At 29.4% G+C, this 19,013-nt stretch overlaps 4 protein-coding genes across 5 annotated transcripts; 1 reads left to right on the forward strand and 3 right to left on the reverse strand.

The window, feature by feature from the left end:
- Positions 1-726: 726 nt before the first annotated feature.
- On the forward strand, positions 727-1,554 carry LOC114182956 (probable CCR4-associated factor 1 homolog 11). The gene has a single exon (XM_028069766.1). It carries the CDS (start codon positions 727-729, stop codon positions 1,552-1,554), a length of 828 nt encoding a protein of 275 aa, XP_027925567.1.
- Positions 1,555-3,418: 1,864 nt separating this feature from the next.
- LOC114183512 (desiccation protectant protein Lea14 homolog) lies at positions 3,419-5,314 on the reverse strand. Of its 2 annotated transcripts, XM_028070554.1 has the most exons (3): positions 5,211-5,314; positions 4,126-4,351; positions 3,419-3,881 (listed from the first exon to the last, which is right to left on the reverse strand). In XM_028070554.1, exons 2-3 carry the CDS (start codon positions 4,341-4,343, stop codon positions 3,623-3,625), a joined length of 477 nt encoding a protein of 158 aa, XP_027926355.1. In that variant the 5' UTR covers positions 4,344-4,351; positions 5,211-5,314; the 3' UTR covers positions 3,419-3,622. The 2 variants fall into 2 exon arrangements, with proteins under 2 accessions (XP_027926355.1, XP_027926354.1); XM_028070553.1 differs by lacking the exon at positions 5,211-5,314 and having other exon boundaries at positions 4,126-4,578.
- Positions 5,315-12,021: 6,707 nt separating this feature from the next.
- On the reverse strand, positions 12,022-12,899 carry LOC114183268 (probable WRKY transcription factor 43). Its single transcript, XM_028070209.1, has 2 exons — positions 12,494-12,899; positions 12,022-12,405 (listed from the first exon to the last, which is right to left on the reverse strand). Exons 1-2 carry the CDS (start codon positions 12,859-12,861, stop codon positions 12,228-12,230), a joined length of 546 nt encoding a protein of 181 aa, XP_027926010.1. The 5' UTR covers positions 12,862-12,899; the 3' UTR covers positions 12,022-12,227.
- Positions 12,900-14,401: 1,502 nt separating this feature from the next.
- LOC114183265 (sphingoid long-chain bases kinase 2, mitochondrial) lies at positions 14,402-18,228 on the reverse strand. Its single transcript, XM_028070207.1, has 12 exons — positions 17,773-18,228; positions 17,245-17,321; positions 17,062-17,115; positions 16,917-16,976; positions 16,405-16,482; positions 16,232-16,278; positions 16,085-16,125; positions 15,855-15,939; positions 15,661-15,775; positions 15,441-15,563; positions 15,206-15,306; positions 14,402-14,807 (listed from the first exon to the last, which is right to left on the reverse strand). Exons 1-12 carry the CDS (start codon positions 17,909-17,911, stop codon positions 14,678-14,680), a joined length of 1,050 nt encoding a protein of 349 aa, XP_027926008.1. The 5' UTR covers positions 17,912-18,228; the 3' UTR covers positions 14,402-14,677.
- Between the last annotated feature and the right edge of the window lie 785 nt (positions 18,229-19,013).

Raw genomic sequence — 19,013 nt, forward strand, 5'->3', positions numbered from 1 at the left:
ATGTTCTCATACAACTTGTATTATGTGAATAGGAGTCTCTTATTTGTAGTTCTTTATTTTATCATATATAACTCGAAATTTTGGTTTTAATTTTAAGAATTTTCAAACTAGACAAAAATGGAGTATAAAATAGATAAAATACTTATATGCGATTGAAATATAATAATCTTGTAAAATAGATAAGTTATCTACTATTTAAGTATAATCATGTATAAAATATGAGATAAAGCTTTAGATTTTAAATATATCATCTAAAAAAATTTATCACCATTTAACTCGAACTATATTTTAAAATAAATAACATAACATATTATATATATATATATATATATAAAAGATAAAATTTGTAAATAAATATCAAATAAGAGTATTTATGATATAAGATTAAATTGAAGTCTAATTATACTTTTATAAATCTCACAAATTTTAAAAGAATAAAATGTGATCTCATTTTAAGTATATTTAATATCCAGATCATTAATTGAAATGATTTATTCTTAGCATAAATCTAAGTCTAATCCAGAAAATCAAATTTATTAATAATTTATATCAAGAATGTTATCTATAGAATAAGTTTGATTATAAGATTAGATTGAACAAATTAATTTTATCTTATCTTTTCTAATTAGTTTATGATTTATTTGTATAATCCATCACTATAAAAGTGTGCAGTTGTAGTCCTGTTTTATTACTTTTGGAAAGAGAGATAGAAAAAGAGATACTAAGATGGCCATGTCATGTGATGCTGTGATGACACGATCAGTTTGGTCTTACAATCTTGAATCAGAATTCAAGTTAATTCGTAGGGTGATTGGATTTTTTCCTTTCATCTCTATGGACATAGAGTTTCCTGGTGTTATCTTTCAGTCGCATCCAACACTCCGACAACCACAAAATAACTATGCGGTGATGAAAGCCAATGTGGACTGTATGCATCTCATCCAAGTTGGATTGACCCTTTCAGACTATCACGGCAACCTTCCAACATTTGGAACCTCCCATCGCTTCATTTGGGAATTCAACTTCTGTGAGTTCGATGTTACGTGTCATCCTCATGCTCCTCACTTTATCGCCCTCCTCCAACGCCAAGGCATGGATTTTCATAAGAATCGAAACTTCGGAGTCAACATTGTGCAATTCGTTGAGCTCATGATGATCTCAGGACTCCTCTGCAATAGTCATATTCGCTGGATTACTTTTCACGGTGCTTATGATTTTGCCTACATGATCAAGGTATTGAGCCATCGTTTTCTGCACATGCAACCACTTCTACCTCCCAACTTGGGTGACTTTCTGCAACTCGTTAAATTCTTCTTTGGACAGGAAGTATACGATGTTAAACATCTCATGAGATTCTGTCCCAACCTTCATGGTGGTTTAGACAGAGTTAGTGAGTCCCTAGGTTTGGATAATAGTGCCAGAAAAAGTCATCACGCAGGGTCCGATAGTTTGGTCACTCTGCATGTTTTTAACGAGATTAAAAAACTCTATTTTCATACACAGAATGACTTGAAAAAACATGCAGGTGTTGTTTATGGTTTAGAGATGTTATGATAGTCATGTTTTATAATGTTTGTACTTGCTTTCGTTGTTTTTATGCAAGTGGAAATATATAGAAATTTGTTTTTTAATTTAATATTTTTTAAATTCAAATAAGGTTTAATTAGTGATTTAGTCTCCTACTTTGTTAGTTTGATTCATTTTGGTTCTTTCATTATTTTTGGATTTAATTTAGTCATTCTATTTTTTAAAAATGTTTACTTTGGTCCTTTAATTGTTTAAAAAATTTTAATTTAAAAAAAAATCAATTTAGTCCCTCTATTTAAAATTTTGATTCAATTTAGTTTATTTATTTTTTAAAACGATATAATTATATCATCTCCAATTTGAGACCAAATTAATAATTAAATTTAATTATTATTTATATATACATGTTAAATATATAGAATTTATACATTGAATCGCTCCACCTAAATATAAAAAATTGATTATTTAAGTCGGGTGGATAAAATAAAATAATTTAAGTATTCAACATTTTTTTTCTTTTTATAATTGAGATTATCTCGTAAAAAAATGAATTTGTAAAACAATGGAACACATGAAAGGATGGCTATTCACTCATTTATGAGACCAATTGACAATAAGGTAGTATAAATAATTTATTTCTATGATGTCATTGTTACATATATGGTTTGTTTTTATGATACTTTTATAATGATTTTGACAACCACATTTTTATTCATGGGGATCATATTCTCCATACTAGGTCCATCGATTGCAAATTTATTTTATTGGTTGGGGCTCCATAGGGATTATAGATAAAACTATTTTTTCAAACCAAACCTCATAAAACTAGAATTATTCTCGCAAAGGATACTAAACATCTTCAATTATTTTAATTGTTTACATATACATTAAATAATGTGTATATTCAATTTTATTTTGACCCATTAATAGGATATCCCATACTTCAAAATCTCAGGATACTTACTACAATAACATACTTTGTTCACACCAAAATATCTACATTGATGAAGTTATAAATATTTATTCAGTCTTTTATATTAAATTATACATAGATTATCATCTTTTTTTTCAGTTCTTCAAAATACAACAAATTATGGATGATATACAAAATTAAGGAGACTCATTGAAACTAAATTATAACTTTTTGAGTATAATGAATATATTCTCCGATGTTGTTATAGTTTAATACATTAATTCATTATCAAAAATAATATTCCTATCCATTACAAGCAAGTTCAAGCACATCCTCAACATAGATCATTATTTGATCTCCCAATGAAAAATTAATTGAGCCACAATTACAAATATGTAATTTAATGATCTTCTTCAAAACAATAATATATGTATATCATTGTATATTACATTTTGCTATTAATACATATTTATGCTAATATATATATATATATATATATAAGGTTTAAAATAAGTTGGTCAAAATATGTGAAGCATAAGCACAAAACTATAAAATAATTCATTTTCACCTGTGTTCGTACCTTTACATCATTCATTCAAGGGGTAATTGCTATCCTTGAATTAGACCCACCAATCTGTATGGGCCTGATCCACATATTTGTAGTCTGTACGGGCTTGAGATGAGGCGGGGCGGGCTTACCCACGGCTCACATATCTCCTTACTTTCATTAATGTTAAAACTTAACTCGGATATCAATTTTGTTATTTTCTCAGTTACAACTTCTATATCTTCTGAAAAAAAATGTTATTGCTTCAATTGGTATTCTACACTGCTGTTTTCACTGTTTCTTTGATGTATTTAGAGGGAGAAAACTTTTGGGAAGTCTTGGTGGCATGTTTTCCAACAAACAACAAATTTAGAATACTCATATGACCACATTGTCTACTCCACTTAAAAACATCTACTTTTGCTACAAAATAAAGGAAAAATCAAAAGTTATTAATAAAATAAGAACTAACTAGGTAAAATACTAAGCTAGTTGGAGTATAATTATTGATATCACTGTCATTTGAAATACTGTGACATGTTGTTTATAACATTCATTTCAGGAAAAGAAGAAAATGCAGAGTGAAGTATTGAAACAGAAAAGTAAATAGAAATTGATGTGTGTTGGAATAGCGATCAGCTGCTGGCAAACATGTCTCTGATGGTTGGGAGCTTGATCTCTCCCTTCTGAGAAAGGGGAATGGTGATGTCGCCAACGACAGGAAGGTCAATGATGAGCCAAATATCCAATTGATAATCGATGTCCCAATCTGCACCAATGTCCCTTGCCAAGCTCAGTAACACCGTGTGAGGCACCTTCACCGGCACATCCAACATTGTCGAGTCCTTCGCCTTCAACGACCCTGGGTCAGGTATTATCCCTGATGCTATCTCCCTTTTCACAACACAATAACAACAAATCACACAACTCGAACATTCCTCTCAATTAAAACACCGAAATACCAGTTTGAAAACCATAAATCCAACGAACCATTCAAATTTAAATTAAACGAACAATAATAACAACAGATCCTGCAAAATCCAACCACCAGCGTCGTGGTTTCACGATTCACAAACATGCAAGCAAAACCAATCGATCAACGGTAAGAGAAGCGTGAAAAGAAGAAGAGTGGACGAACCTGTCTGCACTTTTGAGGGAGTACTTGATCTCACAAATAGGGAGGGGAGTGGCATAAGGATTAGAGACAGAAACCTTAGCCAAGTACTGGACGCTGTCGCAGCTCACCTTTTGGAAATCGACGTCGGCCACCGTCGCCTCTGGCTTCGGCATGTTCGCCACTTTTTCCGCCACTTTGTCCGCAACGTAGGTTTTAGCTTTGTCCAACAAGTTCGACATTTTCAGCACTGCAAATATCGCACTCACACCGATTACACCAAACGACACCTTAACACCCAGACTCGCTCGCATACTTATAGACGGCAAAACCAGACAAACGACATACGCAAAGGCCAAACGCGATTCCGACACGTGACGACTTGTCGTCGAACGTGGCCCCTTCCGGGTTCGCGGATCTGGACTTTCGGAGGCACAAAGGAATAGAATTAGATCCGAAAATCTGATGATAGAAAGATTAAGGAACTAATGCTCATTATCGCTGTTGTTTTATTTCCTTTGATTGCGTGTAATGTAACCGTGTAGGTTACGTGTGCACACGTACGCGTGTTTTGATTTCTTGTCATCATTTGGATTATTTTAGAGCAAATTTTGTTTTTTAAATTATAAAAAACTTAAGCTTTCCATTTTTAAAAGATATGTAAGCAAATATATTTAAAAACAGAAAATAATACAAAAATACACTTTATTTTAAATTTTTTAAAAAAATACAATAATTTTTTAATGTCTTACAAAATAATTTCTAAAATTAAAATAATGAAGACAGTTAAAAAAAAAAACACATTTACTTCTTCTTTTTCCTTTTTCTTGAAAATTGACGGTTTTGTGAACTAGTCGGTGCATTATTAGTGGTTTATCCTTTGTAAGTCAATGAAGTGCTATTTTTTGTGGTGAAGACACATGAATCCGTGATGGATCCATGTGCATGCATTCATTGGTATGCTAAATGAGTAGGTTTAAAGATGAAGAACCATATAGCCATGAATACAGATATGTAAAAGTGGGAAATGAATTGTGAATCACTGAACATGGAATATGGAGGAATAAGCATCACCAAAAAGAAAGAACAATTTATATCAGAAAACTGACCTCCATTATTGAAGATGATGATGAAGAAGATGATGAGTGTTATCACGTTCTAGAGTGGAGATGTGAAAGTGAATCTTGTAAATGAAGGTAATAAATACAGAGTGCGATCGAATGAAACGAGGGAACAATACTTTGTCTCTTTATTTTTATTTTATTATAAAGATTATAAAGATTCCTTCTTTCCTTTTCAAGTGGACAAAACGTAACTCTTTTTGAAATTCTTTTTAGGTGATACTAATTTGTCACTATTAATTAGAAAGAGTAACATTGGATAAATCACACGCATCCACTAAAAAAATCCACCACAAAGGTAGAAAAATAATTTTGATTAAAGAAGTTTATGTGTGGTAGAAAAATAATTTTGATTAAAGAAGTTTATGCAAGACTAAATTTGAATACCGGTTAGAACTTTTAGAAAAATAAAAAGAAAAATTATATTTTGACAAGAAATTTTTTGACAAAGTTACTATAAATGGAATTAAAATATATTTTTATTTTACTTTTTAACCAAAATAAAATAATAAAATAATATTTTTTTACTTAAAATGGTAATTTGTCAAAAGTTTGTTAAAAAAAACTTTTGTTAAAGTATCACTTCCTAAATAAAAATTATGTGGGTATGTATGTATGAAAGTGATTCCTAAGTTGTGATCGCATGTTTGAAGCACCGATAGATATATAACAGCGTATATAATCAAAATCAATATTGAAACCATTTAACCTTAGTTATGCATATTTAATGTTCTATATATTAATACTTAATTGATATAGGATCTGTTAGTTAATTCCCACAGATTCATCACAAATAGAGATGACAAATAAATCCGTCCTTGTGGGTATTGTCCGAATCCATCCTCGTTTTGACGGAGAATCCTCACATTGACTGGGCATGGGTATGGGTATGGGAAATCCCCGATTTTTTCAATTGGGTATGGGGATGGGGATGAGGATGAATATATCCCCGCCATAATACCCGTCCCCGCCATATTTCCATCATCGTTTAAATTATTAAAGTATTCATAATTAATTAAGTAATCCTATATATTCTTTTTATTTTTTATTTCTTCTAAATATTTGGTTTGTCATAAAATTCATTCGCATCTCCAATATATTTTTTATCTTATCATAATCTTTATGTAATTATGTTAAAATGATGTATGTCAATTAAAAAAAAATTATGTCTAACATTTGAATATTTCTATTATTTTTTAATATTTTTATTTATTGTATATTTTCCTTTCACATGAGAATGTTTAATAGTCTTAATTTAAGTGTTTAATAGCATAAACATTTCATTTACTTGGTAATATAAAAAAAATCTTTACTTATTATTATTAATTTTTATTTCATTTCAAGAACTCTTTTATTTCGTTAAAACAATTTTTGTTATTTCTCAACTATTGAGTATATATGTTGATATTTGAAAAGTCTTCTTAGACCTCTAAGATATTTTTCATCTTATCATACCCTTGATTATACATTTGTTTTTCTTTGTGCAATTCTTTCCAATAGTCTCCAAATTGTTTATAAGACACACATTTGTTAATTTTTTATTATTTTTATTTTTGTTTATTTTCATCATGTAGAATACTATTTCGATAATTTTTATCTAATTATTTTTTATTTTCTAACTCATTACAATCATACTTTAATTTTTTCACTATAATTGTATAAATAATTTTTATTTACTACAATATAAAAATTTAATGTAATTGTCATGAATATTTTTTTATCACCATCCAACATATATTGAAGTTTAAAAGATATAATATCTATGATAAAATTTTATTATGTTTATTATTTGTTCTTTGCGTCATTGTTTTAATCAACCATTGAGTATATATGTTGATATTTGAAAAGTTTTCTTACATCTTTAAGATATTTTTCATCTTATCATACCCATAATTATATATTTGTTTTCTTTTGTGTGATTCCTTCCAATAGTCTCCAAATTGTTTATAAGACACACATTTGTTAATTTTTTAATATTTTTTTTTGTTTATTTTCATCATGTATAATACTATTTTGATAAATTTTATCTAATTATTTTTTATTTTCTAACTCATTACAATCATACTTTAAGTTTTTCACTATAATTGTATAAATAATTTTTATTTACTACAATATAAAAATTTAATGTAATTGTCATGAATATTTTTTATCACCATCCAACATATATTGAAGTTTAAAAGATACAAGATCTATGATAAAATTTTATTATGTTTATTATTTGTTTTTTGCGTCGTTTCTTTATCAACCATTGAGTATATATGTTGATATTTGAAAAGTTTTCTTAGATATCTAAGATATTTTTCATCTTATACCCTTAATTATATATTTGTTTCTTTTTGTGTGATTCCTTCCAATAGTCTTCAAATTGTTTATAAGACACACATTTGATAATTTCTTAATATTTTTATTTTTTGTTTATTTTCATCATGTAGAATACTATTTTGATAAATTTTATCTATTTATTTTTTATTTTTTAACTCATTACAATCATACTTTAATTTTTTCAATATAATTGTATAAATAATTTTTATTTACTATAATATAAAAATTTAATGTAATTGCCATGAATATTTTTTTACCACCATCCAACATATATTGTGGTTCAAAAGATACAATATCTATGTTAAAATTTTATTATTATGTTTATTATTTGTTCTTTACATCATTTTGATCAAGTGATGTATTATAACTTTTATTAGTGTATAAAATATAGATTCATTATAATTTAAAAAATTGAAGTAAACAAACATTTAAAATATATTTTAATTAAAATATTTGTTTCCTTTTATATTTTTTAAAAAATATTTTTTCCTTTTATAGTTTTTTTAAAAAATATTTTTAAAGTTTATCAACTAGGTTTCATTAATGTTTGCAAATTTAATAAATGTTTTGGTTCTCATTAAATTTTATTTGGTATTCTAATCTAAAATGTAAACAATTACAATTTATTTCAAAGTATTTGATATCAAAGAAACAACCATACTCCTAATATTGAATATTTGATAATATTATGTTTTCTTTACCGTAATTTTTATTATTTTATAAAAATTAGTTAAAATTAATATTAAAGTAGTAAGTAAATGGGTACGGGTATGGGTACGAGATTATATCTGTTACCCGGTGGGGATGGGGATGGAATAAAAGTTTGATACCCGTTGGATTTGGGTATGGGGATGATGATGAATTTTTTTTACGAGGATGGATATGGGATAGTGAAACCCGTCCCCGCCCCGCCCCGCCCCGTTGCCATTCACAAACCATTCACCCAATTCAAATCGTTTTCCCCAACACTATTTCATATCCATAAAATTAACATAAAATCACGAAAGAAGATGATTTTTTTTTTACATAAGTAACATATACCTTTTTTCATTCATTTTTCAAGTAAAATTTGAAATTCATTATCGATATTTATCTACTACTACAAAATATCAAATTAGGTTCATTTACTAATTTTGGTGAAATTGAGAACATTATTAAAGTTGATTAAACTCTAATACAAACATAAGACAACTTTTTTAGAAGAAATTAAATTTATAAATTTATTTTTAACTTTTTTTAATAAATAAATATTTGTGTTAAGTTAACCCAAGTTAGCCAGCAAATTTTAAAGAGACGTGTACCTACCTGGTCCAATAGATAATGTTAAGTAATACGATCTAATAAGATTCATTTAGTCTTATCACCAAAATGACTACAAAATATTCTAAAATATATCTATTTGAACAAATATTCACATATTAATAATAATTATGACAAATCTCGATAATTTGATCAGTCTTATTAAGTCTTGATACTCCTTAATAATAAATATTTACATATATCAAATAAGGTGTTACATTATTATTATTTATATGAGTTTAGTCATTATTTTACTAATATTGCTTGATATTATATTATATATTTTATCACATGGATTCAAGTTTTAAAAGATTCTATGAATAAATATAGTATTTTTTTAAGAAATATATTCTTGTTCATACTCATCCTCTTTTATTTTAAAAAATCCAAACTTTCTTATTAACTTGAGTACTTATGAGTCTTTTGTAGATGAATTTTTTCGTGTATTCTCAAGATCATAAATCAAGATTTTCCAATCTACTCAGATTTACTACCTATCCAAAGGTCCATATACGAGATCCGAGTAAAAACAAGATGTTAAGTGTTTATTTTAAAAGAATAGAAATGAAAACCTAAGTATTTTGTTAGTGTCTGATTAGATTAATATTAGAAGTTAATAAAAGATGTAAATATTTATTTTTAGTATTTATGTTTATTTTTTATAGCATCTGTTAAACTGACACTTATTTATGTTATAAATTTGTGCACATTCGTGGCAACAAATAGAAACAGTAAATTATTTTTAATCTAATAGCCTAGAGATTTAAAAATAACAATCCTTCTTACTCTCAATTTTTCTCTCTTATTTTCTTATAAAAATCCTCACATTCGTCTCTTTCATTTACACTAATTTATCAAACTTCACAACCTCATCTCTACATTAATTTAAAAATTAATAATGAATTATTATCCACTTAATTACAAAAATACTTAAAATTAACCTTAAACAAATTATGTTAATGTTACAAAAAAACATATAGGAAATAAATTCGACATTATTGACTAACTAGAATTTACTTTTACTTGTTAATATTGGATAAACTAACACTAATGTTTATTTTCTTGTAATGATTCAAAGTGACAATTTTTTAAACAACAATTTATACATTTATACATAGGAACATGAATTTGTTTTTTTTTTCAATCCATAGTTTTTAAATTATAATTTGTTTGACCAGCTATAATTTTTTTTTTATGATTAACATTTAGTATTTACAATAAATTTAATAAATAATTTTTTTACAATATTTTCATCAAACATAATATTCAATTAGTAGATATGTTATAACAAATATGTTATCATTCAAATTAATCAACATTAAATTAATCTACCACATTTATATTTTTAAATTTGGTGAAATATAAATTAAATATATTTATTTCTTCGCTTTTTTTTAGTTTGTAATACATGAATAAAGGAAGTACATTTTTTTTATCCACAAAAACAAATTAAATTAATGAGGTAATTGGCTTACCTCAACCCATATACACAATATAAATAAAAGAAAAACAAAAAAATTATTACCCCTTTACGGTTTTTCTCTCACATACTAAGTCTGATTTGCATAAACCTTATATTCTCATATAGCACCAAAGTTAGAAACATTACGTGCCTATACATGAATAAACGGATTGGACATAAAAATCTCAAGTCAGTTTTGATCTAATAGATGTTTCATTCATACTTGTTTCCTGAATCTACTACTTAAAGCCATGTTCCAGCATCCCTGGAAAAGCTACAACATGCATATTACACATCCTGAAGCCAAACTGCAAACAAATCCATAATACCTCCATTTGAATTGAACCTACATGCACAAGTATGTTAGTCCAACTTACTTGATTAAAACATATCATAACTTGATTAATCATAACCTTCCATAAACAAATCACCAAATTTTAGCCTAAAACACAAACCAACTTATAAGTGATTGTTTGAAGGCATGTGATCAGGCTAAAACACCAATCAAAATAAGAGAACGTTGTTTTTGGATACTTAGTTGTGATCCAAGCCCAAATCGTTACTTGTGTTAGGTAAACACTTCCTCCGCATCAATTTTACAATGTATAAAGATAGAGTTATTCTTATGATTTCATATTTGACTAGCCACCGAATAACTTAAAAACAAATGTGATACTGATTCTTCTATAATTTCACACATTACACACATTTTGTTTCCTAGTGTGATTCCTCTCCCAATCAAGTTGTCTTTTGTTGTAATTTGTCAAGCAAAATGTTGAGCACTTGGTAATGCTCTGCATTTCCAAAGTTTTACAAACTGGTCATTATCATCCACTCTATTTCCATTTCCATTATAAAACCTCATATATGCTGACTTTACCGTATACTTTTTTGATTCATTTGTTTTCCATAACTATTCATCACTCATTTCATTTAGGTGTACACTCTTCTATCTCTTTCATCAATTCTTCACCACCAATGTTTTCTCCCATTCAAACCATTCTCTTCTCCACACCAAATTCCATATTCATTGGTTTTCCGTAAAAATCATATGCTTTTTACTTTTGTTTAAAAATAAATATGATGTTATAATAAAATAAATCAAAAAGTACGAATAGATATATTGATTTGATTTTTTTGAAAAAAAAAACTAAAATAAGACAAAAGGAAAATTCAAATAAAAATATAAAAGTGTAAATTTGCATATAGATTTGAGTATTAATATTTCCAGTCAATATGTTGAGGCCTCGTCTATACTTTCTATAATTTTGAATATGTCAGCTAAGCATAAGGAAATGTATTTATATAATATTTTAAAAAAAGTAAAGAGTATTATGTTATTATCATTAAAAAATAAGATATTATAATTCATGATATAATTTAATAAAAATAACATGTTTCTTAAGTAAAATAAATTGTTTTAACACGATATAAGTTATATTTTCACACTAGAATGATAAGAAGTTTGGTTAAAACTCTTTTGTGAAAATCAACAACATGGTTTTGAATTCTATTTTCTACAAGGTAAATAACAACATCCTTTCACATTCACACCTTAGATTTTCAGAAAAACAAAAATTTCTTCCAACTTTTCATTATTTCATGCACATAGCAAACAATATTTACAAGAAATTAATATAATAATTCATCTCATTAAAACCAATATTCAAACAATTTGTTGTATTTACCATTTAGAAGTACAGCACTAAAAATCCATAGAAAAAACTAAAGTTGAAAAGTAAATCATGATATACAAATACACTGTAAAATTGACAGAAGTTTGATTACACAGACATAGACACAAAAATAAGAATCAAACCAGTAACTTATGAACTGACAGAGAGCACATAAATAAGTTAACTTAATCATAGTGCTTGATATGTACGCGTGTTTGCATGTAGCTGTAGAGAAACTTTTTCACGTTACAAGCTAGCAAGAAACTGTATTTGCTTCAGCAGAGGGGTTAGAGTTTCCATCAGCTTCTCGCATGGATGGTTGTGAATTCCCTCGTACGTTGTCACCACAATGCTCGTGTCTTTCGACAGCCTCTGCACTTGTTTCTTCACATTGCATGTGTGGTGCGTGCACCGGTAGTAACTTCTTCATTATCCATCAATGCAAAATCATAACCAACAGTCACATGCATGCAACGTAAACCTCATCAAAACACACGCATCAAAACATTTACCTGGGATATGTGCTGTTCTTCACAGATTTCTGTCCATATTTCCTCCAGCGATAACCATCATCCAAAACATCATCTGCACTTCTCGTTTGAAAAGCAAACCTCGGCACTCGTGTTGTTTTCTTCACCCTCCCACCTTTCCTTTTCTCCTTGTTTCCCTTTTCCTCCTGATTTTGAGCCATTAAAGATGAAGAGGAAGCAGAAGCACGTTGAATAGTTTCCTTGGCATCACCATTAAGCAACAACAAGCTGTTCTGGGCAGAGAAAAGGTTACCCCACGAGTCAAAGTCACATAGCCCTTGCTCTAGAGGTTGTTCCGAAGGGTTGAACAGAAAAGGGTTGTTTTGGGGTGGTGGATCATGGTTTTCCATCAGGTCTTGATTCCAGGAAGTGAAGAGAAAATGAGAATGTTTTGGCGTTGAAACTTATAAAGAGGATGTGCATGCATTGATGATAACGAAAAATTAGGGCAAATGGAACACGTCTGCTATGTGTCATGGTATGAACTTGAAAGGGCGGTTGAACAGAAGTAGTTGGATTTGGTTGAGTTTATAGCATTGAGTGCAAGTAGAGAACAAGCTTCTTCCATATCTTTTGCACTTCTCTTAGGATAGACATAATCATTCTTCTCACACTAGTTCAAAACTTCAGATAAGATCTACTGTTTACCTACCGATAAAACTTGCACTTATGTAGTTAATGTATAATTTGCTTACGCCAAACGTTGTAACTTTTATGCCATTAACTAATTTTATGATTTTGTTAACTATGTCTGAAAAATAGTATGTCTAAATTTAAACCTAATTATGTGCAAATTATGTCTGAATTCCCACCACATACGGTAAGATTAAATTGGCCTGTAATATTAACTTTTAAATAATTAGTGTGTGAATTAGTTTCTATTTAAAATTAAAAATATTAGAAACTAATTTATACTTTAATTCATATATCAATTATAATTTTTTATTCAAAATAAAGACTATTTTACATATAAATAATTTTTAATTTATAGAATTGTATCTATCTTAGTCAATATAATACAATGAATAATTATTTTTATCCTTAAAATTGATTGTTATTTAATAACTTTTTTGTAGTTCTAATGCTAATTAAACTCAAAAAAAAGATCGTAAACTAGATGTTTATCTGTGGAATTTTTTCAGTAAATTTCTTTCTTCGTTAAATGATTTTAAATTACGTTTTTCGTCATTGTTTTTTTTTTTTCAAATTTCTTTAGTAGAGATTAATTAAGAATGTGTCTCCTAAATAATGAAACGTATCTCCTTTACAACCACGGTATTAACTAATTTTAAACACTCCACTATTGATATTGCTGTTTTAGAATGGAGAATGAAGTTTTAAATATCTCCATTATCCTTTTTAGAATTTCAACTAAAATCTTTGTTTTATCTTATATAAAGTGACGAAATTGATAGCAACAAACAATTAATTGTGTGAAGAGGGAGACATAAATTTATACTAAAAGACTCATCTGTACTAAAATGATTTCAAATGAAGAATATAGTTATCTCTCCAAAAAGATAAGCTTATGATTTAAAATAAGAGGAAAGGAAGCTTTTTGTTTCGCATTTTGGGTAGGAAAAGAAACATAAAAAACCTATGAACCCAATTTGAGATAGCTTGCTATAATGATCAAAAAGGTGTGAAAGCTTAAAAAGTTCATGGTTAGATAGCTGAAATTCCTAAGTTCTCAAGTAACCTAATATATCAAAGGCACGCATTTCTCAATATTATAATAATAATAATAATAATAATAATAATAATAATAATAAATTTTCCAATATGATAATACCACAGCAATAGACGTAACTCCAGAAGCTACTTGGTCTTGCTTCTGTGGCTTTTGCTAAATTTTGACACGGATTTGTGGAGAACCGTGCTTATGAGGGATACCAAACATGCACTTTATTGAATTTCTAATATATTTGTACCTTTATTTTACATTCTATAACCGTAGATACATTTTACAGCTTGAATTGAAAGTAAATTCTGTGACAATACATTGCTGATTCAAAATTACAATGAGTCTCCCTCATACCACAGCAAAACATGTCAGAATCCTACTCTGATAAAAACAAACTCTTCCTGCCATTACTAAATCTGGCAAATTACAAGGAATGAACAGCATCATCTCTATTTCATAGATTCAGTCATTCTCCAGTTAAATCACAGTATCATCTCAATGGCAGCAGGCAGAACACTAATCTTTTTTGGAAGGAACCCCAAATGTTCCCCATCAGATTGAATATAAATACCACCCTTGCCTGAGATGTCCTCCACCTCAATAGAAAGTACACTGCAATATAAAAACACTCTCGGATTAATATTGTTAAGAAGTGAATTTTAAGTATAAGTTAATCCTACAAAATCGACTTGTTACAAAACCGACTTGTAAGATGAAATTTACATCTACTAATATATTGTAAAAGTATCACCACAATGGTCCAATCCTAAGCTTCCATGACCAGAAAAAGGTAGCACATTAGGTTAATTGTCAAAGGTCGCCACAAAATCATGTTGCTAGGTACTTACCTCCACATTTTTTTGTTAGTTACAATTCAGTGCAATTAAGGCACATCCATACACAAAGTTATATCAAATTAAAACAATGATACACAGTAATCAATAGTTAGAAAGAAGCAACGAAAGGTAACATTAAGAATGGTAGATTGACTTGTTTGGAAAAGATTATACCTTCTATCAGATACATTTTTAACCGAGAGATGTGTCCCACTGTATAGCCTATGTAATTTCAAGACAAAATCATACCACTTGAAGTTCTGAAGAATCACAACCTGCAGAATTAATTGAAAAAAACGTACTTTCAGATAAAAAAGATGACCGGGATTTAGGATGAGGCTTAGCCAGTAGATTATTCAAAAATAGATGATAGATTTCATCTATGGCATTTGACAGAATTGTATTTCACCTCTAAATTTCTACTGAACGGATCAGCATTTGGTGTAATTTTCATGCCACCACCGAAGTATTTTGCATTTCCAATGCAAAGGGCTGTCACTTCAGAACATGTCTCCCACGGACCATCATTGAACTGCATTTTTCATGTTTTAGAACTTGGCGACACTTCTGGTGCACAAACATAGACCATGAAAAAACTAAAATTATCACGACCTCAAACTAACACTGACCCTGATTCTCAGATCCTGGTTCTGATGCCCAATGAAGGCTTGCAAGGCACCAATGACATAGCACAGGTTGCCAAATCTCTTGTACCTAGAAGCATAAAAACCCGCCTTTGCACTCCTATAAAATTTGGTCAGGCATGATTTAGATATGATTCATATACATTACACTAATTCTGAAATTTCTAATTTATCCTTACAAGTGAATGTCAGCAACATTTATGAAGTAGTGATGATCGCAATCCTCCCCGGTGATAACACCTACATCTATACGTGATCTCAACCCTAAAGAAAATTAGAATTTATAGTAAGAGAAACTAAAGCACATCTGGAAACATAAGATTTGATGAGGCCAGTATAAACATACTTTAGTTATCAAACAGCTACAATAGAATAGTAAAGCAATTACAGATTAAGAAAAAGAAAAAACCTCTAGCAACACGTTCAATAGCCTCATGGGGATCATTTTTCCTGGAAAAGACTCAACAGATTTTCCATTCACTTCAATTATATTGATATAACAAGCATCATTTAAATAAGATATACAAAGATAATGAAGATAAAAACAAAAACTAACCACCCAAATGTTCTTGCGAAATCAGAACCAGTTCCCAAGGGGATGAGCTGTATAAAGCCATAACAGGGTATATTTTTCGATAAGTAATTCATTCAAGATGTACATATGACAGAATCTAAGATGTCAGCCATTGAATAAAAACTGAGAGTATTGCAATGGTGGCAAGTACTCACACCAAGAGCAGTTGAACGCGTAGACTCTTTCACTTGACTAACAACAGGTTTTCCAGCCCAGAAAAATCCATTAACAACCTGCTTTAATAAACTGAGGTGCATTAGGAGAACAATTAAGAAAGAATGTTGAGATTCATCAACAAGTTTACTTGTATCAAATACATGTACTTTATAGCAAGGAAAATGCTAGCAACAAACTCCCCGATACACTCTTTAAAACACTCCTTCTAGTATTAATTAAAATTCACATTGGTCACTGTAAAATATCACTCCTAATTTATGGGTCCTACTACCAGTTCACTGAACCTAGCATGACTTTCAACCAATAAAGAAATGTGTTGAAAAATTTATACTGCGAGCATTTTATCTTTTTAACAAGTATTAAAGGGTTTTGTTGAACCTTTTCTGATAAGGTAAAGGCTTCTCAAGAATTTCCCTAGGGAACTTTATGTAGCAATAATCCACCAAATAATACCACCACTTCCAACAATAAATACCAAAGCAGTGTTCACCTCATGAAGAGTTCCATCACCTCCAACAGCAATGACAGCATCAGCCCCCTCCCTTATAGCCTACATAGTACATGGACAAACAATTCAACATGATGTTGGGAGCAATTGAGACAAAACCAACTTATCACAAACACTTCAAACTGACCTCTCTCGTTATGTCAATAGCATGACAAGGACCTGATGTTATGGATTCACATATCTACCCAAAACAAATAAACATAATGAATTTGCAAATAAACACAACACACAAAGCAAATAAATTTGCACAGTTCATCCCAAAAAAGAACAGGCAAACACTCACAACAGATCAGCAACAAGACTCACTCACATTACAATCTTTACCAAGGCGAGACCGGAGATACGGAACTAGCTTCCTCCATTCTTTACCCGTCCTCCCATTAGCACCTGCAACCCAAGTTTCCAGTGCTAAAATTTAGATAAATTCATAAGTAAACACTACTTCACATAGGCACTCACCAATTAACATGTGTAAGGCTATACAAATCCTGCGTCTCTAAAGTTTTTTCTTTTTTTTCTTTTTTGAACAAACAGTTGATTTAGTTTTACAATCACAGTTATCCTTTACAGAAAGTAATCATGTTTGGACCAGAGCCGAATACAGATACATTATATCCAAAAATTAAATTCGAGATGAGCATACCACCTGTTAACGAGTTCAAATTGTGGTCCAAATTTTCCGAAAAAATCAATCTTTATCCCCAAAAAAAATAAGGGTTATTATGCTTTTCTAGCTAACTGAACATTTTCATAATGGGTCACCGAATTCAAACACCGAACAATTAAATTTAGCTCAAAGACAAGAAAAATGTAATATTTTTGTGGTTTTTCAACAGACCTAGAGGGTTGACGATGAAAACAAGGTCCCTTTGACGAGAAGAAGTGGAAGAACCAATGTGGTCAGGTGCCATCGGTTGAAGCTCTGATCTGAAAGTCACGGAGTGAGCAACATATATTCCACTTCCCAATGCCATCATGACGGTGTTGGTGATAACTATGGCACGCAATCTTTTGCTGAATTTGGAAAAACCGAAAAAAAGAACAAAGAAGAAACAAATCTTGGTTCTATCCGCAGAAGATGTTGCCACTCATCTTGAGACTACTTGTCGTTTTCGACGCTCTGAGTTTGTTAAATGCCTTTTCTCCCTTCAAACACTTGTTCAATACTTCAATGCCAATCCACACCGAAACTGCAATAAATTGTGTCTTCTGTGCTAATCCTTTAGTTAGCGCGCTCTTGTGTTGTTTATATGGATAGAAGAAGAGCGATGAGAAAATTCTCACACTACAAACAATAAACCCAATAATTTTGTAAAAGACATTATATATCCTTCAAAAGTTATCTCTTATTATTTTTATAAGAATTTGTAAAATGTAAATTGTTCCAAAAATAATCATTATGTATTAGGTTGTTGACTATATTTTAATTTAAATAATATTTAAAATCATAAAAAGAAAATTTAGACAATGTTCGTGATGGTTTTAAGTAGTAAGATTCACAATTCTTAAAATGCACAATTAGTTTTTAGCTTTTGCTTTAGGGTATTTCTAGTTTTGAAAATCATTTTTTCTACTAATTTTTTTTTTAGTTTCAAATAAATTGCTTTAAAATTCGTTTAAAAGTACGATTGTATGATATTGAGTCTTTTTAACAATAGTCATAGTATTACTAGTGGTTGTTGAAGTATAGGTAATTACAATGGCAATAATAATATTCAAATTAATGGATAATATTAGTAACTGTAGTCCATAATGGCGGCATTGATTGTGGTTGGTAGTAGATTGTGGTGAGATGATGAAAAAAGTCATTATCAAATATAACAAAAGTATATTTTTTTTAAACTAATCAAATTAATATCTAAATGAATGGAAAGTATTTCAGAGTTAAGTAAAATTTCATTTCCACTTCACTTTTACCTAACATCTTTAGTTTTAAAATTTACACGAGTATCAAAAGTAAAAAGCCTCACAACACAATGTCGTAAAAGTTATATATATAGAGTGTGTGAGGAAGATTCACCATCTCAAAAGAAAATATGTGTTAAAAATTCAAAGGCCAAGGAGGCAAAGCGTTCAACG

This window comes from Vigna unguiculata, chromosome 5 (assembly GCF_004118075.2).
Source record: "Vigna unguiculata cultivar IT97K-499-35 chromosome 5, ASM411807v1, whole genome shotgun sequence".
Classification (NCBI taxonomy): domain Eukaryota; kingdom Viridiplantae; phylum Streptophyta; class Magnoliopsida; order Fabales; family Fabaceae; genus Vigna; species Vigna unguiculata.